At 41.0% G+C, this 26905-nt stretch overlaps 1 protein-coding gene across 7 annotated transcripts in view; it reads right to left on the minus strand.

Moving 5' to 3' along the window:
* The window catches only part of LAMA2 (laminin subunit alpha 2), a 3379260-nt gene that overhangs the window by 312384 nt on the left and 3039971 nt on the right, over positions 1-26905 (minus strand). For all 7 annotated transcript variants that reach the window (XM_069234829.1, XM_069234828.1, XM_069234823.1 and 4 more), the window contains one exon: positions 6078-6221. In XM_069234829.1, the coding sequence (XP_069090930.1) occupies positions 6078-6221 (144 nt within the window). The remainder of the gene's footprint in view (positions 1-6077; positions 6222-26905) is intronic.

The following is a 26905-nucleotide window of genomic DNA, read 5'->3' on the forward strand; positions in this document are numbered from 1 at the left end:
TTTGAACTGTTTTCCAGAGAACCTTGGATACCTTTGACTCCTAGAGAAAAGAAGATATTAAGTTAACACTGTTCTCTTAGAGAGAGGCTAGTCTCTCAAAAGATCCAGGTTAGAACGATAGAATTGGGTGAATGTAAATGGCTGACAGTTGAATGCGCTGTAGGAATGTACTTATTACCCGAATGCAGGTCCTTCCTTTAAAGAAATCCCAATAAGAAGAAAGGTGCAGGTTACAGAAACACACACTGAATATCCTATCTTCAAGTGGGAAACACAGGCAGGAACTGGATCTGGAGGCGGTCTCTCTTTTTCTATTCCCATTCCCTTTTCCCCCTAGCGGATGCAGGGTTCAGAAAATCAGTAAAGTCTGAGCACACATCTGTTGGAGGGAGTTGGATAAAAGGCATCTGCTCCTGTGGAAGTTTGATTTAATGGGTAATCTCCTGACACCCACTGTAAGAATTGTTGTTAACCCCAGTAGGTCTCTTGACAACAGGTGACCCCAAAAAATGAAGCTGGTTTTGTAATTTGTGGGATATGATAACTGATGGTAGCAGTGTTTGATCCCTCCAACTACATGGTATGGCTGCACAAAGAAGAGTTTTAAAGGTTTACTTCTGTATCAGCTCTCTGTGAAATCTGATTTATGACCAGAATGTTATTAGTAGTTCTTTTTGTTTCAAGGTGGGTATTTAGGTCAACCCTTCTCTTTTTAGGAATCCCATGAAGAGCACTTGGTAAGGGTTTATGTGCTCCAACTTTCTAACTTTGCATCTAGCAGCAGTGTAGTAATGGATTAGACATACTTAGGGCCCCATTTGGAGCTGCAGAAAAACTAAAAACCTGAAAGACACAGCATCACATTCCCTTGCCCTATTTAGAGGTGGGAGAACTGCTTAGTTCCCTAAAGGGAGACCCCGAGCCAGCTCTACCTTGAATGCAATGTTCTAGAAGGCCACATGCCACAGAACCCCCCAATGCTGTGATGTCAGACGGTCGACTGTACCTAGGGCGGCCAGCCTGAAACTAACATTTTCTGTTCATGACTGCCATGCACATTAAGAAAAAGATCAAACATATATACCTTATGCTGAGAGAAAAACTCCAAGCGTATGAAGGCCATTCATTTGTTTTTCAGAAGTACTACCCACATTGGCTTTGTTTTCTCAAAAGCATATAAAAATGAGATAATGACCAGGCCACCATAACACATTGGAGCAGCTGGAATTCCATTTTTGATAGAACTGTTCTCACTGTACCAATGGAAGTGCTTTTTGGGAGAATTTCCTAACCACACAGCACAGAACTGTAACTTTTGTAGCCAGTTTAGAGGGAGTAGGGCTCCACTGCCAGATTTAAAACAATGTCTTAATTCTGCACTAAGGACACTGTTGTACTTCAGTGAGGTTAATGGAAACAACGACTTAAGATGAATAGGGAATGGATGATAAATTGCTCTACTTCATTTGACTACTGTCTTTGTTTGGCTGTGCTCAGTAAAGCTTGTTGTAGGTGAGATCATCTGTGGGGTAAATGTATACACAGTGGGTTTACCAGGGACGTGGTCCTGCATGCACTGGTGCACACCAACAAGCTAGCCCTCCCCTAACTTAATATGACATTTCTAACAGAAAGTGTTGTTGGTAGAACCAGAAATCTCAGACTCATACAAGCCACGTTTGGTGATGTCATAAAGAAGAATATTTCATTGAACCAGTGTTGGTTGTATGGCATTAGTTGCTATCATCTCATGAAGTAGAATACATTAGATGTACAAACAATCTATCTTCTGTAAAAAGTGTCGTTGGGCTTGATATATTTAATTTAATCTCATAATAAATTATGCTTTCACATAAATTTGATGAATGCGATATTTTTTATGCTACCATCACTATTTTGTGCTTTTTAGAATGATTGTGGGCATCCTTCCTTAAGTGACAATGCACCACTGCTAAGAAGCAAGAAAATATTTACACATTTAAAAGGTACCTAAATTACATGGTCATATAGCAATTAGAGCGCAACATAGGTGTGTGCACTTTTTTGGTTTGCCAGCTACTTCTCTCTCCCTTATTAAAATGACATGTTTTAAGTGGTAAATCCTCAGCAAACTGTGCCAGGACCCGAGGCTTTGTATTATACACGTGCATTGATTTAATGATACAGACTTTTCTTTCACTTATAGTACAAGACAACAAGACACACCTTTAGCCTTCGGCCCACCTTCTTCTTCGCACAAGTCTGCATGCTGCCAGCCCACCTGTCTAGCAGAGCATCGGACCTCCAGCAAGAGAAGAGAGCCTCAAGCTGAACTCAGTACTTTTACTGGAGGACATGAAGCATTAGGACCTCACTGCAGACTGGTCATACCGTGCAGCTAGACGATACACTGGCAGTTGTGCCCATGTTGCACAGGCTCTGAGAGTGCACAGTGGACTGTCTTATTTTGTGTGACACGTGAGAAGTGAAGGGTTTACCATTGCATAAGTCAAGCGTGAGACCACTGTTTAATGTGGGGTGGGGGTGGATCGTGCTGTAATGGATTTTTTTTTATATTTCATGCCAGCATAGACATAGCACAATATATAGGAGAACACTGTGGACACTAGTCTGGTGGTGCTTTATGCATAGGAGCTCTGCTAGTGCTAGTCTGTTTTTTTTATACTGTGGCAGTACAGATCCTGTCCTGGAGAAAATGCCTTACATGACGGGTAATAGACATGGGCAATTTATAGTGATCATATACTGGGATAAAGTGAAAATGGCATTAGAGATGGTCCTTTATATTCTTCGACATTGCGCATAGTGCTTTAGAAATTGTGAAAACAGGACTGGCTAGTGGGCTTTACATACACTAGGAATGTAAACAATTGGGTAGATTTGGTGATTTACATATTGAGGCAATGCTACCTTGATTACTGTAGATACTTATATTTGTTCTGAAGCACTGCCTCATTTCATTGGATTTCATTCAGAACTGCCAGGAAAATCCACTGTTTTGTCACTAATATGATACTGAATTTCTACTCTAGAATGCACGATTTAGCCCCTGTTGGTGCAGTAAATAGCACAAACCGGTTGTTGTAGGCGCTTCAATGAATGTGCTCAAGCAAACACTACGTTCTGCTGCCTTTAATTTTTGTTTAACACATAAAGAACTGGCAGTACTTGTCAATGATAAATAGCAGCAAATGTTAGTTTAAATGTTGCACCCCGGTTGGCATGATAGGTGTTTGCATACATTCAGCAGATCCTGCTATTGCCTAACCCAGACTGCATGGAGAGGGGTATTCATAAACTCTACACCATTTAGAGAAGAGGTTTTACGGAGGTGGTGGAGGATGGTATTTCTGGTGATAGACTTGGCTGGGGATCCCCCTTGTGCAGCTCTGCACATTGTGAACATGAGCTGCTTTAAGTGCCTGTGAGTCTGTAGTGTTTATTTGCATGGGTGACTGAAAAGGTGGACCTCTGGGATATTAGGTGTAATGAAAAGCACGCATTTACCTTCAGTCTGTGGTTACAATATGAAAGGGGAAGGGTGAGGAATTTACTGAACCAGTAACGTAATTAATGCACCGGATTTGGGGCCAGATGTATCAAAGGTTTTTACTCATTCTGTGTCTATGGGAAAAAGTGTTCGTACATATGGCCCTTGGCGAATGCCTCATTGCCCAGGTTTTCCTCAGGAAAATTAGGAATTACATGCCGAATCAAGGATTTTCATATGCAGTTCCACGTGTATTAAAATGTACTGCAGATTAGATTAATCTGGAAAATTTTGTCAGGCTTGTACTTGAGAAATTTTTCAGGGAATAACAATGAAAGGTGAAATGATCACTGCATTATTCATAATTACAATCATTGTGCAAACTCCTATTTATGCAGGGATTTGAATGTATCCCCATCTCCTTGTCAGGACAACCTGATGTCAATAAGGAGGAATGTAACCACCTCTGGTTTAGCGGTCCTTAATCAACATTGGACTAGTCCAAAAGCGTTTAGAGCAGCCGGTGGGCTGCCTATTATCCCGCTAAGGTTAATAGCCAGCCTATCTCAGGATAGAATATATGGATACTGCTCTACCATTTTATACTACATCCAGCACAAAAATCTAGTCTGGCACAGTGTTAACAATCAGTCCCCATGTTTCTTATGTCAATCTTAATGTTACCCGGTGCCCTCTCAATGCTCCAAATGTAGGAATGTAATTTAAGTGGAGAGAAATTCACCATTCACTGCACTTTTTGATTCATAGCTACAACTACTGAAATACACATTAGCAAGGCCAATAGGTCTGGCTTTAATATACCCATGAAAAACCACAGGCATTCACAAAGGCTATAAACATCTGTTGCATGCAAAATTGCTATTCATGATATTAACTGGAATGGCATGGCAAGCAAAAAAACTCATGGATTAAACCCAGATCTGTGACTGGCAGTGAATGTTTTATTTGTTCTGCATTCTGTCCATCATCTGTTGTTTTTGCATTTGTCGCCTCAAGTGGGAAGGGTATGCCCAGACGTGGGTCCCGTGCATGCTATACTAACAGATTCAAGCTAACCATGCTGATGAAAAGTGATACCCTGAAACCGGTCCCAGAATGCTTGTTTCTGATTCAGGGAGGTCCTGGCCTGGCAGTTCCGGCTGGACTGTTCCCACAGGGAACAGTGTCAAGACTGATTTGCATTTGGCTGGGTCCAAACTAAAAATGGCATGGCAAGTAAAAAAACTGATGGATTAAACACAGATCTGTGACCGGGGGTGAATGTTTGATTTGTTCTGCATTCCGTCCATCATCTGTTGTTTTTGCATTTGTCACACCAAGTGGGAAGGGTATGCCCAGACAACTGTCCCATGCTTGCTATCCCACCAGATTCAAACTACCCTGGCTAATGAGGTGTGACACCTTGAAACTGGTCCGAGGATGCTTGTTTCTGGTTCAGGAAGGACCTGGCCTGGTAGTTTGGGCTGGACTGTTCCCATGGGGAACATGATCAAGACTGATTTGCATATGGCTGGGTCCAAACTGGAATGGCATCACAAGTTAAAAAACTGATGGATTAAACCCAGATGTGTGACTGGAGGTGAAAGTTTGATTTGTTATGCATTCCATCTATCATCTGTTGTTTTTGCATTCATGACATCAAAGCCTGCCTTAATGGCGTTCCTAATACTGCCAAAAAAATAACAAAAATGATTGTTTCCTCCACAGAATGCATATAGAATATGAACAAGCATTTGTAATGCAATGGGTCTCGCATTTGCTAGAGTTAGAGCTATTAGCCTTGTAAACTCCTAACTTTTCTTGCCACATAAATTGAAAATGAAAAGTAAAACAGTTTCACATAGTGCTAGGGCCGCCATTAGCACCAGTATGAAGAGACACAAAAAAGGAAAAAGAAGTTAGTTTGCAGTCAAACTTAACAGCAAAAGTGCAATTCGACATGTAACAAGGGCGATGTCCAAGGTGTAAACAAAGCTTCCCCAAGGAGGAATAAAGGTAAACCATTTACCAATGTCATCAAAGGATTTGTGAAGGGCAAGCTCACGAACAAGTGGTACTGATACATACCAGCACGTCGGAAAAGCAGTGCTTGTGAGCTGCCATGCACAAACTAAAAAACGGAATGTGACAAATAGCACAATAAATCTGTGTACTTTTCAAATGAGAAATAGGGTCTCATACATTCCACTGGAAGTACTTCCTAGAAGGCGGAGTGATACACCAAATGACAAGCAACATGATGTGAAAAAGTGCACATTCAGGTTGTAGCCAGAGTCAACTCAATTTATAATTTACAAAAGTTGTAACAATACTTCAGCTTAATACCTGTGCTGCTGCGCCAGAATTAAACACAAAGGGTAACGACCTAATTTCAAACTTGGCAAAAGAGCAATATACTTGTGGGCATTCAGTTTGTGCATTTGTGTTACAAAACGTATTAGAGTAATATGTATCTGAGGCAGTAATGTTTTTCTGCTAAAACCTGTCATAGCCCATAGTTATTCCACTTATAGAATAGATTCTCCCTTCCCACAATGCTAAACCTTTTGGCAAAAAGTCAACTTACATATTTGGCACTTCCAAGATAGAAAAGCAGGTTGTCAGGGACAGCTGTCTTCACATTCAGGAGAATCGTGTTGTAACCGCCTTTCTTGATGTCGGGCCTGTAAGTGCGGATGCAGTCTCCCCCAGACGACACTGACACTTTGATCTGCAAGAACAGAAACACATAAAAAATCAGCATTAGCTTGCCTTTGCACAAGACAAGATAAAGTGCTTCAAACCTAAGTTCACGCCACACCCCCAACACAATATAACCCCTCCCCCGCCACCACCGCAAAAAAAGTCACCCGCTATCCATCTCTTCTAATTTGCTGAAGATGCAGGAGATGGGAGGAGGGCACTTGTGTATGGAGACAGCGACTGCACTGACTTCAGCAGTAAGAATGTTGATCAAAGGCCTGCCTTTTACTGCAGTTATAAAGATGACTCACACTTTGAAGATTTCTTCTTGCTTTTATGTCTTATAAATTTATTTCCAATAAGCAGACGGTGTTGGGAAACGGCACCCAACAGAGCTTGTTCACAGATGGCGTTTCATGCTCTTTCCCCTACTTTGATGGATGGCTGCACAGGGCCCACCTTCTGTCTCTAAACTATAAGACATTCAGGATTTAACCTTAAAGATCCTTGGGAGGGGAAGCCTGTTATTCATGTCTTTTCGCAGCCTCATCGCGCAAAGATATATTTCCTCTCTACACTTCAGAACTTCACAGCCTCATGAAAGCTTTATGGAGACTTCTTTATAAAACACCTTGAAGTTGTGCATGGAATATACAGTTGCTACGAGTTTACGTCCACTGAAAATTAAAATATGTCCCTCTCTTACAGGCTAAAAACCATACAGCCAGCAGATGGCTTCAGGCTTTATGCTTTTTAGGAGTCCCTACTAGTAATTCAGTCACAAATCTCATTGCGTATTCCTCAAAAGGTTGAAAGTCGCAAGGGCACACTTTTCTTTCAGCTTGCAAACTAAGGTCACATGTACAATACTTTTTTTAGGTCGCTAACGGCCCCATTCACAGACTGGGGTCGTTTGTGACGCAAAAATGCTTTTTTGATGTACAAAAGCCAAAGAGTGAATCAATAACTTGTTACGGAATTTCAATTTAGGTTTGTAATTTGTTATTTAAGAAGATCGTGTTTAGGGCGTCCCTTACAAATACCAATTCGCATTGGCATGGATTATTGTTTTGTAGCTGAATTCCGGTTGCCAAACATTAATATGTTATCAACACCTTGAAGGAGGTGGTAACCCATACAAAAATGGGAAGGGGTACCCAAAATAATCTATCCCATGGACCACTTCCTAATCTTTAAAAATGAAATTTCAAAGTTTCCTTTTTTTTAAAAAGGATAATGGCCTGCATTTAAAAAAAAAGTTTGCTTTATTAACAAGCATTGGCAAAGCCAGTAGGTCTCACCTATGCAAGTGCTATTGGCTTTGCCAATGTGTTTTAGCCATGTTGATTTCGCATGGCTAAAAGTTAGTGACATAGAGGAAAGTGGCGTGGAGTGTCATAGAGTGGAATGGTAATGAGTGGAGTAGAGTATTGCAGAATGGAGTGACAGAGAGTGTTTTGTATTAGAGTGGCATAGTGTGGAGCTGTGTACAGTGTAATACACTTGAGTGGTATTGAGTAGAGTGGACTGGTGTAGCGTGCATTGGCGTAGAGTGTTCAGAGTACCGTAGTATAGAGTGCAGTGGCACTGAGTTCAGTGGCTTTGAATTCAACGGCATACAATACAGAGTCGTGCAATGCAGTCGCGTAGTTTAGAGTAGTGAATAGTAGAGTGCAGTGGTGCAGAATGGAGTGGAGCAGAGTGGAGTTGCACAGAGTGTAGTACCACGGAGTAGAGTGGCTCAGGACAAATTGGCACAAAGTACAGTGGCACAGAGTTTAGTAGTGCAGAGTCTAGTAGATTGGTGTAGAGTGCAGTGTTGTAGAGCAGAATGGTGTAGAGTGGAGTGACATACAGTTGAGTGATGCAGAGAGCAGTGCACAGAGTAGAGTCGAGGGACAAGGAGTGCAGGGGTGTAGAGTGCAGAGTAAAGTCGAGTGGCATAGAGTGCAGTGGCGCACAGTGGAGAAGAGTAGAGTAGTATAGAGTGGTGAAGAGTAGAGTACAGTGTCATGGAGTGCAGTGGCATAGAGTGGATTAGTGCAGAGGAGAGTGGTGGAGAGTTCAGTGGCAGACAGTGCAGTATTGTAGAGTAGAGTGTCAGACTGCAGTGGTATAGGGTGGAGTAGAGTGGTGTAGAAAGCAGTGGCATAGAGTACAGTGATGTAGAGTAGAGTGCGGTGGTATAGAGTGCAGTGACATAGAGTGTGTTGTGTAGAGTACTTTGGTGTGGAGTGCAGTGGCTAAGAGTGAAGTACAAGAGAGTGCAGTGACATAGAGTTGAGTGGTGCAGAGAGGAGTAAAGCGGTGCAGAGTGCAGTGGAGCAGAGTAGATTGATTCAGAGTAGAGTCAAGTGGCGTAGAGTGGAGTTTTGCAGGGTTGAGTGCAGATGCGTAGCGTGGCATAGAGTACAATGGCATAGTGTAAAGTGGTGCAGAGAAGATTAGAGTGGCATACAGTGGATTGGAGTAGAATGCGGGTGCACTGAGTTGAGTGTTACAGAGTAAATTGCACTGGCGTAGAGTGTATTGACACAGAGTGCAGTGGTGTACAGTAGAGTGGTGAAGAGTGCTTTGGCATAAAATAGAGTGGTACAGGGTAGAATAGAGAGGCATAGCGTGAAGTGGCATACAATGCAGTGGTGTAGATTGGAGTGGTGCAGAGTGCAGTGGCCTAAAGTAGTGTAAAGTGGAGTGGTGCAGAGTAGGGTGCAGTGGTGTGGAGTGGTACAGAGTAGAGTGGAGTGGCGTAGAGTGGAGTATTGGCATAGAGTGCCATGGCGTGTTGCAAAGTGGTGTAGAGTACAGTAGTGTAGAGGTGAGTTGTACAGAGTAGATTGGTGTAGCCTATACTGGAGTGGTGTAGAGTGCAGTGGTGAAGAGTGCAGTGGTGTAGAGCAGAGTGGCAGAGAGTGCTTTGGTATAGAATAGAGTGGTAAAGGGTCGAATACAGAGGCATAGTGTGAAGTGGCATACAGTGCTGTGGTGTAGATTGGAGTGGTGCAGAGCACAGTGGCTTGAAGTGATGCATAGTGGAGTAGTGCAGAGTAGAGTGCAGTGGTGCGGAGTGGTGCAGAGTAGAGTGGAGTGGGGTAGAGTGGAGTATTCATGGTGTGGTAGCACACTGTCATTACAGACAACACATTTGCAATTGAAATGACCGTTACATTTGCAAAGACATACAGTTTTACTAATAAAACAATACAGTGCGCAGCTGAAGATGTGTGGAAATTGAATCACCTAGTTTAAAGATTCGTTTTGATCATATTAAAGTATTTGTTTCCAACTTTCTTCAGAAGTAACAAAAATATGTTTAATTTGTGCATTTATAATTCTGATATATTCTGAAACACTTACACAGTTCATTTATAGTTGTTGTGTGCTATGCTATGCTATACTGTGTGAAGTGCATAGCTACCCAAAACCATCCCAAGCGCTAGACGAGTCATGGCATGCCACCTAAACTTACAGGGGTCCCTAATAGGGGAGTGATTATTGAGGGTAAAGCCAGGCTTTAAGCTGTTTCCAGCATTATCTCATTGTGTTGGTTTCTTAGTTCTAGTTTAGGAATGTTCCATAGTTTAGGAACGCGGTGTGTGAAGGATCTACAACCCATTTAGTTCTTCTGATTTTAGGCACCTTCAGGAGATGGGCATTAAAGGATCTTAATGACCTACTGTGGGTATAAAGTGTCAATAGTGCTCTAATCAAGGAGGGCCCTTTAGAGTAGGTCCCTCTGTGTGCTATACATAGTGAGTTAAATTGTATTCTTTCCTCAATGGGGAGCCAGTAGAGGAAAGCCAACGCATTTTCAGTAGAGTCCTTGTAGCCACATACATGACTACCTTGAGTCTTTTGTTGACGTATTTAGGTGAGCCAATGTAAGAGGAGTTCCCATAGTCCAGACAGGAGAGAACCAGTGTCTGGACCACAGTTCTTCAGGACGTGGTGAGCAGAAGGTCTAGGATCTTGAGGAGGGTTCTGAGAATGCCAAAGCAAGGTGCTGCAAGTTTTTATTTTTTTGCCTGTGCAATCATAGAGAGGGAGTTGTCCTGCCACAAACCTAAGCTTTTTGTGGGGGATGAATGGTTTGGTGGGTTCCGCAAACACTGGCCATTCTAGAGATGTTTGGGGGTCTGATCTGTTACCCAGGATCATCAGATCCGTCCTTTCCCTGTTCAGTTTAAGGCAGCAATTTGCCATCTAGCTGGCCACTTTACTTTTTCTAGGTGGGGAGTGAGTTGTGATCCTTTCCTGGGGTAAGGGAGACAACCAGTTGTGTGTTGTCAGCAAAGGAGATGATCAACAACCCAAAATCCTGGACAATGTCAGCTAATGGACGCATATAAATGTTAAAATGTGTGGGACTGAGGGAGAAGCCTTGCAGTACCCCACACCTAAGGGAGAAAACGTCCGAATAGCATGAGTTATCATGAACTAAACATGAGCTATCATAAAAAAATAAGGAAAACAATCCTTCCTTCCCATAGAAACTAGCAAGATTGTCACATACATCCTCTCACTTTGAAGTCAGAGAAAGAAATGTAAGCAAGCACCCTTGGAAGACAGCCCCTGACATTCAACCTCAGTCTTTGAATGCACAACAAATGTGACAAACTGAACCTGGAGAGCCTAAAACAAATAAAGCCAGCAAATAGAAAGTGTGAGTTACACACCACAAAGCCAAGGGTAATCAACAAATGGAAAGCATTCCTACGTCAACATTCTGAAAGTCCCCTAGATGTCTTTAGAAATCTAGACAGATGTGCTATGTGGTAGGCTGCCACCTAAAAAGCAATCACAGACATGGTGGTCTGCTGATCTCAGCAAGCCACCATCCTTGTGATTGCTGTGAGTACTAGTTTGTCACAAATTGTGACCTAGGACATTAATATTCATGACGTTTTCCGATTTGCAACCCCTCTAGGAAACGTTATTTTAAAAATAATTCTCAAGTGCATTAGAAATTGTGATTTCGAAATTGCAAATCGGTAAGAATCGCAATTTGGTACTCTGCAATTCCCAGTTGTAGTACATCTGGCCCAAGACTCTCCAGCTTTATTTTAGTGGGAATAAAGTTGGAATATAATCTAATAGGAGGGAACAACCAAAGGAATATTGAGAGCTTTTTTGCAATATAAAAGTGCCTATAACTAATGAACTTCTGTGCACAATGCATAATAGCCAGACCTCTCAAAACCTTTTTGTTTGTGTAAGTGACTTTAAGTCTATATGTAAAACGTTCCACTAATTCACAAGGGCAGGATAAGAGTGATTTTTGATACAGAGGAGGACATTTGGAGTGTGGAAGTTCAACAAAGCATGTACATTTTTCCATACGTCCGACACCTTAAAGAAAAGGTGGTGGCCGATTCTAGCAGAGAAGCATGATCTTATTCACAAATACTTGCAATGCCTCAGCCACGATTATCAATATTAATAAACTTGTTTTCGTTTGAACCAGGTACAATTAATGCAGAATGTATTGTAAGTGAATACAACACTACCATTTTTTCAAAGTATGCCACGAAGGAAAATCTTTACATTAAAAAAATTGTTTTGTTGTGAAGGAAAATAGATCAACAAATCCTGAACCCCCTACATGCAGAACCTCTGCAATACCGTTTATAAGGACAAATTAGGTTTCCTAACAGAGGCCACGATTGGGAAAGTCTATACATTTGAAATTTCACTCATGCACCCATGATGTTTGTGTGGATTGAGTACTGAGTAGTAAATGTCCTCAAAATGCAGGTTTACATACAAGAGGATGTTAAATTGTATTAAGTCAAGGCAATATACAGTGGTGATAAGCCTAGTGCTTTCTTTGTAAAATAATAAGTGCAGCTTGCAGAATACCAAGGGTGCGTAGTGAATCTACCTCGGGCCTCTTCAATTTGCTGCCAGTCACGCTCTGCCCTGTTAACTCACTTTTAAAGGTTTCTACTTTCTCCCTTGGTGACAAATTTTCTGTTTTTCTCGTCCTCCATTTTTCTTTTTTTGTGTGATTTCTCCTGCTCTGAAGAAATATCTGATGAGGAGAAATAGGTGTAGGTCCCCATAAATAATGCTATTTGCCCCCACCAGCAACCACTGGCTCAGATTAGCACTGGATAAGTCCCTGCAAATCGGTACTCGTATATCTACATTGTTCTCTCATTTAGGTACCCCTCTTCCTCAACCGCCAGTCCCTGGAAACCTTCTGAACAGCATAATACCACTAGCTCAGAACCCGAGATTGGATTATCTGCAGTGAGGGAAAAACCACAAAAAAATTATAAAATGTGCCAACATCTCTACTTCTGTACTGTCAAGACATCTATAAAATTCTATATGCTCAACTTAACACTGTAACAGCACACTGCTTGACTCTCCCAATCAGTATTCTCTACCTTTCCCAAGGTTATTTCTGTGCCATGAACATTCTGTACAACTTTCCCAGATCAATGGCCATCATAACTAACTGCATCAAGTGATAGGTGGCCACCTGCCCAAAACATTGTACAGTTCAAACTACTCGTTCTGATTTCAAATGTACATACATCAAACCTACACCATACCTCTCAACACTGATATCCTGCCACATCCCTTTCAATGGTATAACCTACACCATCAAGTCTCAAGACTTGTGAAGTACCCGGAGTCTCTATTCAGAATACTTTCCTCTACCAACCCATATTCACTTTTTTCCTCAGTGAATTCAAACCTAGAAGAAAATTACCTATGGTCGCTTCAGCAACCTACAAATTGACAATACTCTTAACCGTCCTCCAATGGCAACCTTTTGCAGCCCTCTTTTTTGACTGCACGGTATATTCTGAAAAGAGTTCTGTAAAAAATTGTTATGTGACTCCAATTCTTTGTGTTATCGTACAACCATCTTGTTTCATGAATATTTTTTTTCTTTGTGCAACCTTCCAATCAGTTACCTGTCATGATGTGCCATCTAGATACAATGTAGGTCTACTCTCCCTCAAATAAATTAAAAGCCTTAAAATTAATTACAACGTTTAACATTAAAAGGTTGAATGTTCCATGTGTTAATGTCCTGCACAAATGATGTACTTTAAAGCATATTATTTTTATAATGAATGAATGACACGTTAGAGTTATTTTAAGGATGTTCTAAAGGCATTATTTATTCATTTGTGAACATTTAAATGGTAGAAATATGCTAGCTGTTGTCAAGCTCTAAGTCATATATTCTGACCTCTAAAAACTTCACCTGCAGAAACTACACATGTAGCTGTTTTGTTGATGGGAAAATTGAATTATTTTATGTATTTGGTATGTATGTGCATGTATGTTTTATGCGTAAATTTAAGAGAAAATTATTACAAGATAGGGACACAGTTAGGGAGAGTGTCTCAGGCAAATAGACAAAGAGACCGAGTAACATTGGTAACGAAAAAACAAGCATTGGCAAAGCCAAAGGTTCTGGAGTTGGTCGCCAGCCTTTGGGATTGACAGTACTTGTTTTCTTCTGTCATGGTTTTGAAGACTTTACTGTTTGGGATGCAACTGGGTTCTCATTAATCTAAAACAAAACATTACCTAACTGCAAAAGCAAATTTTGGTCTAAAAAAAAGACATTGTACCATAATAGTTCCTGGTACTGAAGGGAAGTATTTTGTGTGTGGATGTGTTCCTTCTGAAAGGTCAGCCTGACATAACTCACAGAGAAGCCAGCCGATGGTGATGTAGGCTGACCCATTGCCCCATGATGCACACTTGAGTATATAATAAAAATGTGATTGACACAACAACAGAATAATGGATGATGGCTAGCTGAAACCCCCAATACCTTCTATGTTATACACATAATTTTAGTAAAATTAAAGGCCATCTCTTTACACCAGACCTAAAAAGACCAATTGGTCTGGAGTCGGCTGCCAGCCTATTGCATTTGCTAATGCATTTTTTGTAACGTTTTTGTAAATCTTTATTGGAAGTAGAAAAGTTGAAATATTGAGTGTGTCAAAAAGATAAACAGAATGGTTTGCAAAGACCGAGAGAGCTGTATAGATAGCCAGAGAGATTTTATAGTGATAGGTAGGTAGATAAATAGATAGAAAGATAGATAGATAGATAGATTAATTGATAGATAGATAGCTAGATAGCTAGATAGATAGATAGATAGATAGATAGATAGATAGATAGATAGATAGATAGATAGATAGATAGATAGATAGCTAAAGAGATAGACAGAAATACATTAATAGATAGGCAGATACACAAACAGGTAGATAGACAGACAGGTAGATAGAAAGGTATAGATAAATAAACCATTAAACAGATAGACAGGGAAATCAGGAGGCAGACAGATAGATGGATATATAGTGCACCAATTGAAATAAATGACATAGCCTTGATCACTAATATAAAACTATTAAATTAGTAATTGAGGCTGCGTCATTTATTTTAATTGATAAATGTCAACACAACATACAAGTGCTATGATATACAAGAGCACTGAAAGCAAGCTAGAAAGGCATACAAGCTGAGCCTACAGATTAAATTGCTTTACAGGTATAACCAATGCATTCTGCAATTGAAGTACATACCAGTATGACATACAGGAGATCAGTTATAAATGCTCTTCATTGCGTGCATACTAAAAAATGGATGCCCCATAAAGAACAGATTCAAATAGACATGATCTGGTATGTTGTGAAATAGCAGCAGTCAGATAACCTAGGACCATTCCGAAAGGAATTTACAACAGCATTAGCAAAAGACAGGAACTGATAAAGCTGGAATGTGCCCTGGGAGCACAAAAAAAGCAGCATGAAAAGCTGGTAAAAAGTGCACTGCTATCACAGCATGATCTAAACACAAAGACAATACTAAAGCAATAATAAAGCAAAACCAAAACACTGGCAACTAAGGGAACTACTTTGTGTGTGGATGTGCTCCTTGTGAAAAGAAAAACTAAGAAGATGTGCAACTTCACAAAGAAAAGGAAAACAGATGCCACTATCGATACTGGGCGACAGAGGGAAATTTAAAGGTGCAGTGCAAAACCCCTCTTTTTTCAGTGTTTTTGTCTTGGCAAGAGCCACTTTTAGCTGTCTCACCAGCCTCACATAATGAAAAAGTATCACATTTCTTTGTGATAAGCATAAAAACAAAAACAAAATTCCTTTACCTGTTCTCATTGACATGTCCGCTAGGCATCCCTGCATTTTTTAATTGAAATGTATTCAAGATTTTAAATTTTATTTAAACTTTATATTTTTTAACAAAAGCATATGGTCATCACGCTTTGGTGGCAACATGTTTTTGTTTCACAAAATGTTTTTGTGTGGCGTAGGCATGCAATAAAAAGATCAATAATTTCAGCATCCCACCAGCTTCGTAGGGCTATACTTACTGGCTTTGCAAATGCTTGTTTACATTTGTAAGGTTTACAAATAGCAACGCTAACAAACCATTTGAAGTAACTACACATAGTTGCCTACCAAAAGACTTTACAACTTCACCCACATAACTATCAATCATTTGTACATGTTTGTCATATTTCTGTCTCTTTAATCAGTCAGTCTAGGCGATTCAAAGCCTTATTTAGAGTTTGAAAAATGACAAAAACTAAATGAGGCCCTCTGTGTCTTTCTCTGGTTAGCCAGTTAATGTGTCTCTAACATACTCTCATTTGTAATTTTTGGCTGAAAGCCTTCCTACACCCAATTTTAAAAAATGGGGCATATTTAAGAACCCCTAGCGCCACAAGAGCTTTTAGTGACGCTCCGGTGGTGCTATGCACTGCACCGTATTTACAAGGTGGCGTTAAGGCACTTTTAGTAGCTTAACACCACTTTGTAAATACAGCCCCTTCGCATGCAGCACTTTGCATGGAGGGGAAGTGCAATGGGTGCTGCTGTGGGCTGTTTGACACTGCCCCAGATTTACGCGTGTTCATAAACCTGAGGCAGTGCCAAAATCTAACGCCACCCCAGAGGTGGTGTTAGAGTGGCACAACGAGGAGAAATGCTTTAATTTCTCCTTGTTTTTTGCTCTTTTAATGTGTGCTGCATTTTGCAGCACACATAGAAAGAGCAAATCACCATTGAATATTATTTTTTTTGGAGGAAAGTGTCCCTTCCTGCACAAAACGATCTCCCCATCAACACAGCCATCCTTTCACTATGGTGCAAGGATGGTTGCATTGGCATGTGGCTGCAAATTAAGCGCTGGTGCACGGGGAAATTATTGTACATAAAGCACATCCCTGTATTTTGAAAATGATGGCGCGCAACGCTGCCAAATTTGACACTGTGACGCACATCATCATTTTCTCTTAAATCTGGCCCAATGTTTCTAGGAAAAATTGTAGGTCATGCAAATGCTACCTCCCACCTGGTGAGCAGCCACAGAAAGTCTGAATGGAGCAGCATAATAAAATTAGCTCCACCCTGCTTGGGGAAGGGGTAGAAAACGAAGGGGAAGAGCCCTGTGTTCCTGTCCTCTGTTTAAATTTTTCCTAGTGCCTTCACTCAGCTGGTGGGCAGATCCTGGTGTCAGGAACACATTTTTAGTCAAGCCTAGGAAGTGAGCATGTGATGTCTGCAAAACATGCTGTATTCAGTCTGTGGGATTTAACCACGCCCACTATTGCCATTCGTTCTTTGTTGTGCTTGTCTTCCTCCCTGGCGATTTCACCAAGGGAACATTTTTGTTGGCCATCACACTACGTTCACACGCATTCACGATTCCTACTGTTATGGCATGTGATGGCCCCTCCTCCGGTCTGGTTGCGGTTTTGACTTTAATCCCAGCTGTGACCCTTTCTCCAGTGGGTACTCTCATGAGCGCTTCCTCACTTCGACTCCCCCTTTCGAAAGTAGCTTCTGTTGAGTTGTATATCTGACTTCTTATCTCCAGCCGCAGTTTCTGCAAGCCCATCCTTTTGTGTCAACAACCGTGTACGTGCTTCACACTGCCAAAGGCAGAAGTGCCATCACGTAGGGCTAGGGATCAGCGACCTCTTGTTGCTGTGCTGCATGGTTTAACACTTAACCATGCACCCATATACTGCATGGTTAAACACTTTTAGGTTCCCAAAGGCAAGACCTATTGGCTATGTCAATGCTTGTTCTCCATCCTGTTGCTCTCTATTACTATGTACGAGACAGTGAACCCTGGTGCCAGGCATCTTTGGTGGCACCAAATTTTGTCTACCTAATCGCCCTGTTCTGCACTAAATCACAGCCTCAATTATTAAAGCACTGCTGTTACCTGTGTTTTGAACTATTTTAGTTGGTGTGAAGCTGAAGGGCTGTGGATTAGCCACTGGGTAACTCTGTAGCTGGGACGTGGCATAAAAGCAGTGGAAGGCTAGAGTGCTGCTGGGCACACCATGTATATGGATTTGGCGTCAGAAAGGGCGGTTATACCCTCTCATTACCATTAAGAGGTACACATTCCGAAGAGGGACAGAATTTGAATCTCTGAGGATTGTCAAAGGTGGAAAGTGTATGCCCTAAGGAGGAATGTTTGCTCTCTTGAAAGGGTAAAGTTGTTGTGACCTACCCAACAGTATGAAAGTGACCCAAGGCCTATTGTTAAGGTTTTTGTCAATTTGCTTGATCCTTTTGTCACTTGGAGATCGGTGCCAGTATGCATGCTTGCTTACCTGCTCCTTTAGGTTTGTTTTTTCATTCTTATATACTTTTGGAATGTGAATTTGTTTTTTTTCTTTAATTTAGGTGATTAATAGTTTAGTATTATTTCTACCTGGTTCTAAAAAGAAACGTAGTATTTTCTTGCCTATCTTCCTGCCTCTGGGTAGAGTATTACATTGTCTACGGTTGTGGCAGATCCCTAGAGACATTTTGAGGTTTTATAATTCTAGTGAAAGTGAACTGTCAAAACATACAATTTTGCCTAGCTGGGGTTCTGTGCCTACACACAACAGTCAAGTGATGTTCATGTAGTGGTTGCCAGCTAATGTGACGTACAGCCATGGGTTGGTGTCTGCTGGCAAGACAGCCTCTGACTCTCCCCACTTTCCACTGATGAAGGGGTTCGCTGCTTCCTTCCATGCTGAATCAAATGTCAAGTACTAAATAGCGCTTTAAATGCTGGTACAGTGAGAGCAATGGTAACAGCAAATTTATCATTCTGGTTAAGTGGTTAAAGCATGCTGTCCTGGGGGATACTGCATTCAAGGAAATGCTCAAATATTTCATTGGCAAACAGTTTGGACAGAACTAAAATGGAGGTGAGGGGCTGTAGGATGGAATGAGAAACTTTAAAGTTGGCAATAGGGGAAGTTCGTATAGGTCCAGTGTTCAGTACCTAGAACCTCTCAGTTGATTAGTGCACTTACAAATCAAGATGAGATAAGATAAGATAACCCTCTACGAGATATGTTCCGTAGAATTATTCATTGCGCTGCAAATTAAATTTTATACTGTCGAGAGTCAGATGAAAGGCGATTGAAAACAACAAAGCACTTCATGACTTGGGTCTGTTTCGTTAGAGGATATGCACGGACAAATGAAACTAGGGAAGTGACAAAAATGTGGTTGCCTATTAACATGGCTAATAGGTGAAGCGATGAGGAGTCATTGCAGAACTCAGATTCTACATGGGCCACACCATACCCACAGAAAGACTGAATCCTCTTTGAATATTGCCAAAAACTCTGCTTTCATTCCCCAATATGAGGGATAATAGTGAACACAGGGAGAAAATGATAAGTTAACCTAAATCAAATATTTAGGGATGACAGACTAATGAAGTGAAATGGAACTGTTGGGCCATGATATGCTGAGGGCACTAGCACCTTCATGAAAATCATCAGAATTCTGAACGAGGCTGCTGTTCTTCTTGGAAGGCACCCTGCCACTCATGTCGGAGTAATAGTAATTCCCCCACGATTTCTATGTTACTCTAGAACATCATGGTGCACCTTGATGGCTTGCCTGTTTCAACAAAGAAGCAGATACAATTATTACAAGGGTGGTCTGTGGGAATGGCAGTGATGCAGTGGCCATAGTCACTCTTAAATTATTTCATGATAGGGGTCTGCTGTGACTTCCTGATACGAAGCTGTATTATTTAGCTTTGCAACTTCATTTTTGCAGCCTGGTGGATAGCGGATTCCAAGAACCTGGAGAATAAACTCCTCTCCATCTCTCTATGGGTGAGGCATTGCTGTACAGTAACTCTGGTACCTCAGCTATTACCAGATTGTGGAAGTAGTCAAAAGCTGCTAGTTGATAGCAAGAGAAAGTTTCAACTGGATTCTCTCTACTGTGCCAATGCACCTTGCGACTGGTAGCATACTTTCAATGGTTACAGTATCTAAAGACGTGTCAGTGTACGGTATAATACTGACTGAGGTCTATCCGTTGCTCCAAAATTGCACACACTTAGATTTCCAATTACAACATCAGTATGGAATGGTTGCTAGGGCTTTCAAAGACACATGGGACGTGGTCTCATGGCAACTTGAAAAACAGTAAGCATCTACATGCAGTATCAGAAATGGGATACTGCACTAAGGCTATTACCAACCTATACAGGCCTTATTAGCTTGAATTGAGTGGACAACCCTAAGAATTGCTTCAATCACTTGGGGAAAAAATCTACATGGGTACACTTTTGAGGAATACCAGAATGAGTACAATATAGTTATACGTCCAGAGCATACATGACCACAGTAATACCACGAATTTTAAAGTCAATGACCATAGTGATGCCTGAAATACCAGCATGATAAAACAGACTTCATGTGTTTTAGACTTGTGCAGTAATGCAATAGTGTTGGGTGAGTGCTACTAGTAATCTGAAAGTGCAAACATATAGAATATAACAGTGGCCACATTCGGTATGTCTATTGGGCCTGAAGAAGGGCGGGGAAGATGCATATATTTATTGGACTTTATTACACAAAGGAAAGATCCAAATAGTATTGGACCAACATGTGTATCTCAACAAATATATGCATAAGTGAACACATATGCATGAAACAGATAGATAGATAGATAGATAGATAGATAGATAGATAGATAGATAGATAGATAGATAGATAGATAGACAGATAGATAGTACAACAATAGTGCAAATTATGTAGCATGTAGATATTTGTAGATATTTCAAAAGAAGTGTCCCAGAGCTAAAAGTTCAGCTACTGGAGACCTTGTACACAGTAAGTAAAATGTAGAATGAGCCCGAAATGAATTACGTTTTTTACAGAAGAGTGATTCTGTTGCACCCTGCCATACTAAAAGTCACAAAGAGTTCCACAATTGTAATGCTAAGTAGCTAAAGAATCTGCCCCCGAAGTGTACTCTTTTTACTGTGAGCATACATACCAGCGTAGCCCCAGAGGATTTGAGGCTCATGCGGGATGGTAAAGTGATGCAGACAATGAGGACCCTTATTGGTGAAAGCCTTTTGACAACAGCACAGGACTTTGGAGGCCAGTCTCTTCTTCAGAGGCAAGCAGGGCCGCTTGAAGAGCAGTCCCCACGTGGCCCTGTCTGGGAAAGTTCAACAGAAGGCAGGCTGCAGAGTTCTGCACATGCTGAAGTTGGCCGGGTTTGTTAGATCCCTAAGCACAGGATGTTACAGTAGTATAGCCTGGAAGTAACCAATGCATGGACTAATGTTTTTAGGAATTTTCTGGAAGGAAATAGAAGATTTGTTTTAGGAGCTTTAGAATCCTGAAACATTTCCCTGCCAGAGCTGTGATTTGGTTGTCAAAAGTGAGCGTCTCATCAAACCAAATTCCTAGGTTCCTAAACCTAGGCTTATGAGGACCAAGAGAGTCTGGCCACCATGTGGAGGACCAGATAGAAGGTTGATAGACAGATAGATAGATAGTTAGATAGATAGATAGATAGATAGATAGATAGATAGGTAGATAGATAGATAGATAGATAGATAGATAGATAGATAGATAGATAGATAGATAGATAGATAGATAGATAGATAGATAGATAGATAACAGGATATGAGTGCATTTCAAAAAGTGTGTTGAACAGATTTTCATGGAGTACATATGTAGAGAATTTATATGAGAGGCTGATATTGTGAAATTTACTAAGTCATGTAGTTAAAAAAGTGGATGATGAATATGAAGAATTAAGGCGGCGTCTTAATGTGTTGGAAAAGTTATGTGTGGGCATCTCGCCTGACAAATGTAGCCCTCTCAACTTCTTAGAAGTTTGGCATTTATAGCGATACAAATTTATTCACCCAACATTGGAACTGGAGAAAAAAAAGCTTTACCACAGAATACAAAGAAGGAAGGTACGCCTTTAGAAAGTGGTTGCCTAATCTTGACAAATGAGGAGCTGAAGAACTGTTAAAGATAAGTAAAGGTAGTAAACTAGTGCATATGGACAATGATGGGATGTCTAAATTCACCTGGGCAGAGTTGTAGTAGGCTCTAGGTCAAACTGAAACCTACTAAACTAGACTTTACTCCACACTTTTTCTAATGCGAAGTAACACTAGTTTAGAGTTTGTAGAAGAGGCTAGACAGCAAAATGTATATAAACCTCAATCACATAAGTAGCATGCTAAGGGAGCTCCCTGTACAATACTTCCAAGCAGCTGTGTTTCTGCAGCAACCGTGCGTCGCTATTAATATATTAGCTAGCTGTTTCTAAAATGTAATGGCCGGATTCCACTGGTTATGGTCATGTGTTGTTACTTCATTGTTCCCGTTATAATTTTAAACTGTAATAAATAGAATTTAAAATAATCCTTTATATTGATGTTTCATTGGTGCGCAGATGTATCATAAAATCAATATCACTGTAACCTGAGGTGTTGCCTATAGCTTCTTCATTTGTAATCTATAGCAGGGTATTGGTTTGGCTAAAAACTTGTTTCCGAAGATAATGTCATCTTTAGGGGATAACACTTCTGTATATAAAAATCACCAGTTAATTAAAATGGAAGTACCAAAACTTTGAAGGAAAATAATCCAGTATCAAGTAATTTGTTATTATGTTTTGGCACCCCGAAGGGGACCACATAAATACAAATAAATTATATAAGACAACAAAAAATATTAACCCAGCTTGTTAAATGCTGAAAAGGGATATACTCCCTACTACGTACCATACAATAAAAAGACCCCAAATACAGATAAAATACAAATAAAGTGCAAGTGCTCCGGTTTGGATCAACGACCAGTGCAACTCTTAGCAACAGAAAAAACATGCATCCTAAACATAGCTAAACTTGACAGTAAAGTTCATTTAACATTGTGATAAAATACTAATACACTTCTTCTATCATGACTTACATTACCTAACTTGATACATAGCATAAGAAACTAAGTCAAAAAAGCAATAATATAAACACATTAAAAAAATATCTAAAAAATGTGAAAATATTTGTACAATCTGTTTCACAGCGAGGGGCAAATAAGCATTGGCACACTTCCGCTACCAAAGTTACACTATGCTTTAAGGATATTGCTCTTAACAATTGATGATATTATGTATAAAGAGAGGGACACACAATATCAGATGTTTTCAATCTTGGACATAACTCAGGCAAAGATCACAAAACCTCTCCTCCCTGTGTTTGCCCTCCCAAGCACCATGACAACTTAAAGTGAAGGGAAATTCAACCTCAAAAATAGAATTGTTGTACGAACACCATGAGGAAGGTTCCATACCACATACGATTTGGGTGTTTTATGACTACTACTCTCCACAACTGTATTGTTCAGTGCATGTTGCACACAAAGCAAAAACATCCCTTTTTTGATTCACAGCATACATAGATTTTTTAGTCAGATCTTTTAACAGGCATTTAGGCAAAGGTGAAGTTTCCTTCCGGCCAATGTCAAACATATCCAGAGCTTTCAAGTAATTTGAATAAGGAGCACTTTTTTCCTTTAGATTATAAAATATTTCATGTTTCAAAGCTGCAGGAATGGAACTCGGCTCACTATTCAGTAAACTATTCCTCACCTCAAAACATCTGCCATAACAAACACAGTTGCAGAGAGGAGGCTAAACTGAAGCTGAAGGGCAGGAGGAGCAGCCAGATTATTCAAATTTGGCACCAAATATGCCCTTCCACCCTCTCAATGAAGTACCAAATCTGCTCCTCCATTACTTCCTTAGGCATAACTCAAAGAGGGCTGTATTTTGATCTAATAGACTGCAAGAACATGGGCAAAGTGCCTTTGCACACAACACTTATACAGTCAACACATAGCTGAGGCCTGGGACAATGCCCTACTGCTACACTTGCTAATATGATCACTACTTAAACAATCACTAGAGAAAGTTCTGCCAAGGCATGGATTACATTTCACCACTTCCTATCATTTCCCCAAAAAACAAGAAGGTACGTTCCTAACCTTGCACACACACGACCTAAATACCATAACTTTATTCTTAGTAATATTTATTTAAAAAAAACATTCATCAGCAAAGATTCCTAATGCTGCAAGATGCCTCTGCAGTCCTATTGGAGTTAAATCCAATAACAAAGTCGTCAGCATAAAGTAAACAACTGATACTCATTAATCCCAATTTAGGCGGATCCCCTTTCGCTTCTCCAACTCCTTCTTTACTAGAAAAACTCTGATTCCCTCCCATCAGGAAATGAGTTCAGGTGGAAGAATACAGCGCAATAATTAACCTAAAGAGATGGGACAGAATCACCAACGCAGACAATTACTTCCACACCATCCCACGGTCAATCCTATTGATTGCTGTGGAGAAACCGTTAAAGGCAAAATATATAGGCATACCCTTCTCCACCGGATATTTTTCAATCAATGTTTGAAGAACCGTGATGTTATCTAGGGTAGCCCAGTTCTTGTGAAAACCAGCCTCAGCAGGAATAAAGTTGTTACCAAAGACCCATTCCTGAAGATGAAGTATGATTCTTCTAGCAAACAGTTTCCCAAGTGCATCCAACAGGGCATCCTGTCTATAACTGGCAGGGAGGATTTGGGACCGTTTTTTATGTAATGGAACTACAATACTTCCCTGCCAAGAGGACGGAAGGACCCGAGTCCCATTACAATATTGAAAGACAGCACAAAAATAGAGTGTAAGCAGATGTTTCTTGCTTCATAAGAGATATCGGAAGCTCAAGTGGGCCAATTGCCCCTGATGACCTTGCACCATTAATCATATCCTCTATCTCCTTTCAGGAGGTTGGACCGAATGTATTCAAAGAGTCAGCCTCAACGTTCCACCATAGCTGAACATTACGAGTAGAATTACCAGCATATAATAGTGAAACATACTGAGTCCACTCTTCATCAGATATGTGAGCAGACTCAGACGTAACCCTAGAATTACAGATTTGGGCTATTAAATTCCAATATCTGCGAGAATTACAAGAATAGGCAGCTTAACTCAAATTAATCCACTTTTGGTCTTCCTTCTTCATATGCTCAGACATCTTTATTCTAGTTCTTACACAGTTCATCCAATTAATTTCCCTTTGCCTTGGTACTTGGCACTTCAAACCAGAGGATTAAATTATCTGGTGAGGAGTCAGACAAACCCAAACTTGCTGTTTTTAAACAAGACACCACCTTAAGCACATTATTGCTAGACTTGAAGGTACGCCCATTCGTTTTATTTAGAGTTACAGTACACCTCATTAGATTCCAGGAATCAAATGTCTTGAACTCTAAGTCCAAGACCACTGAAAGAATACCATGACCACTTTGGACCGTCCTCAATACTTCAAATGGGTACAGGCTCCAGACATTTGAATGGATACCACCAAATAATCAATTAAAGAGTGCCCTCTAGAAGAATAAAAATGAAAGAAGATGCAGAATCCTAAGGGAATCTGCCATTTAAAGTCACCAACCTGTTGGATCACATACTCTCTAGAAAGCATACATCCCTCCTAATTCATGGAATTTTTCCAGGAAAATAGCCTCAGGGATGCACCAAACTTCTTCCAATTCCTTATTTGTGTAGGCCACACAAGCAGACTTTGAGATTTTAGCAATAAAATTCCTTAATTCCTTGCAACAATGATCAGAAAAAATCTTCAGCAACACTGATATTCAGTATGAAAGAAAACACATAATTAACTAAGGCATCATGTGACCTCCTGGCATGTATATACCCATTTAACAGTAGAAAGGCTAAATGGAGTCCACCTGTCAATTTAGACCGTGCAACCTTCAAACAAAGACACATTTTAGAGGGATGGACAAACACTTTGGGATTCAAATTTATGCTGCTTCTCAGTATAATATCAATATCTCCAGTAGCGTGGCCTTTTACTGATGGTCTTGCTGCGTGTTAGAAATGGGGTCTTTGGTTGACAGTCAGGTTACCCCCTGTTCAAGCAAGGACCCTCACTCTAGTCAGGGTAAAAGAGAATCACCCTCAGCTAACCCCTGCTTACCCCCTTGGTAGCTTGGCAGAGCAGTAGGCTTAACTTCAGAGCGCTAGGTGTAAAGTATTTGTACCAACACACACAGTAACTCAATTAAATCACTACAAAATTACACAACACCAGTTTAGAACAATAGGAAATATTTATCTAAACAAAACAAGACCAAAACTACTAAAATCCGACATACACAAGTCAAGTTATGAATTTTTAAAGATTAAACTCAAAAATAGCGCTTAGAAACAAAAATGCTTCAATGAGATGTTAACACGGCGTCGTGACGGAGTCGTTCCCAACAAACCGCAAACCGACACCAGCGGCGCCGGACACGGAGTCGTGTAGACCCCCAAGTACAGTACCTTTGGTGAAGAGTGAAAACAAGCCGATGCGCGAAGTCGGGGATCGCGGCGTCTGTGCGAAACGTTGAATCCGCGCGCTTCGAGCGGCGTCGGTCACGACGTGGTGCGGCGACTTCCACAAAGTCGCAGACTTCAGCGGGGCTGCTGCGGCGTTGGGCCTGCGAAAAGCGTCACGTTCCAGCGAAGGTCACGGCGTCAGGTACAGGCGGCGTTACCGGATTCAGCAGCGGCGGCGGTCCGAAGTCGATTTCCTTGGATTCCACCAGCTTTCCTTTCAAGGGCCCAGGGACTGGATAGGGCACCACTTGTCGGGGCAGGAGTCTCTCCAGAGACTCCAGGTGCTGGCAGAGAGAAGTCTTTGCTGTCCCTGGGACTTCAAACAACAGGAGGCAAGCTCTAACTCAAGCCCTTGGAGATTTCTTCACAAGATGGAAGGCACACAAAGTCCAGTCTTTGCCCTCTTACTCTGGCAGAAGCAGCACTGCAGGAAAGCTCCACAAAGCACAGTCACAGGCAGGGCAGCACTTCTTCCTCAGCTATCAGCTCTTCTCCTGGTAGAGGTTCCTCTTGGTTCCAGAAGTGTTTCTAAAGTCTGTATATTTGGGTGCCCTTCTTATACCCATTTTAGTCTTTGAAGTCACCTTTCTTCAAAGGGGACTCACACCTACTTGTGAAATCCTGCCTTGCGCAGGCAAGGCCTCAGACACACACCAGGGGGTTGGAGCCGGCATTGTCGGAGGCAGGCACAGTCCTTTCAGATGAGAGTGACCACTCCACCCCTCCCTCCTAGCAGAGATGGCTAATCAAGAAATGCAGGTTACACCCCAGCCCCCTTTGTGTCACTGTCTAGTGCGAGGTGAAAAACAACCCAACTGTCAAACTGACCCAGACAGGGAATCAACAAACAAGGCAGAGTCACAGAATGGTTTAAGCAAGAAAATGCTCACTTTCTAAAAGTGGCATTTTAAAACGCACAATCTTAAAATCAACTTTACTAAAA

This window comes from Pleurodeles waltl, chromosome 5 (genome assembly GCF_031143425.1).
Source record: "Pleurodeles waltl isolate 20211129_DDA chromosome 5, aPleWal1.hap1.20221129, whole genome shotgun sequence".
NCBI classification, from domain to species: domain Eukaryota; kingdom Metazoa; phylum Chordata; class Amphibia; order Caudata; family Salamandridae; genus Pleurodeles; species Pleurodeles waltl.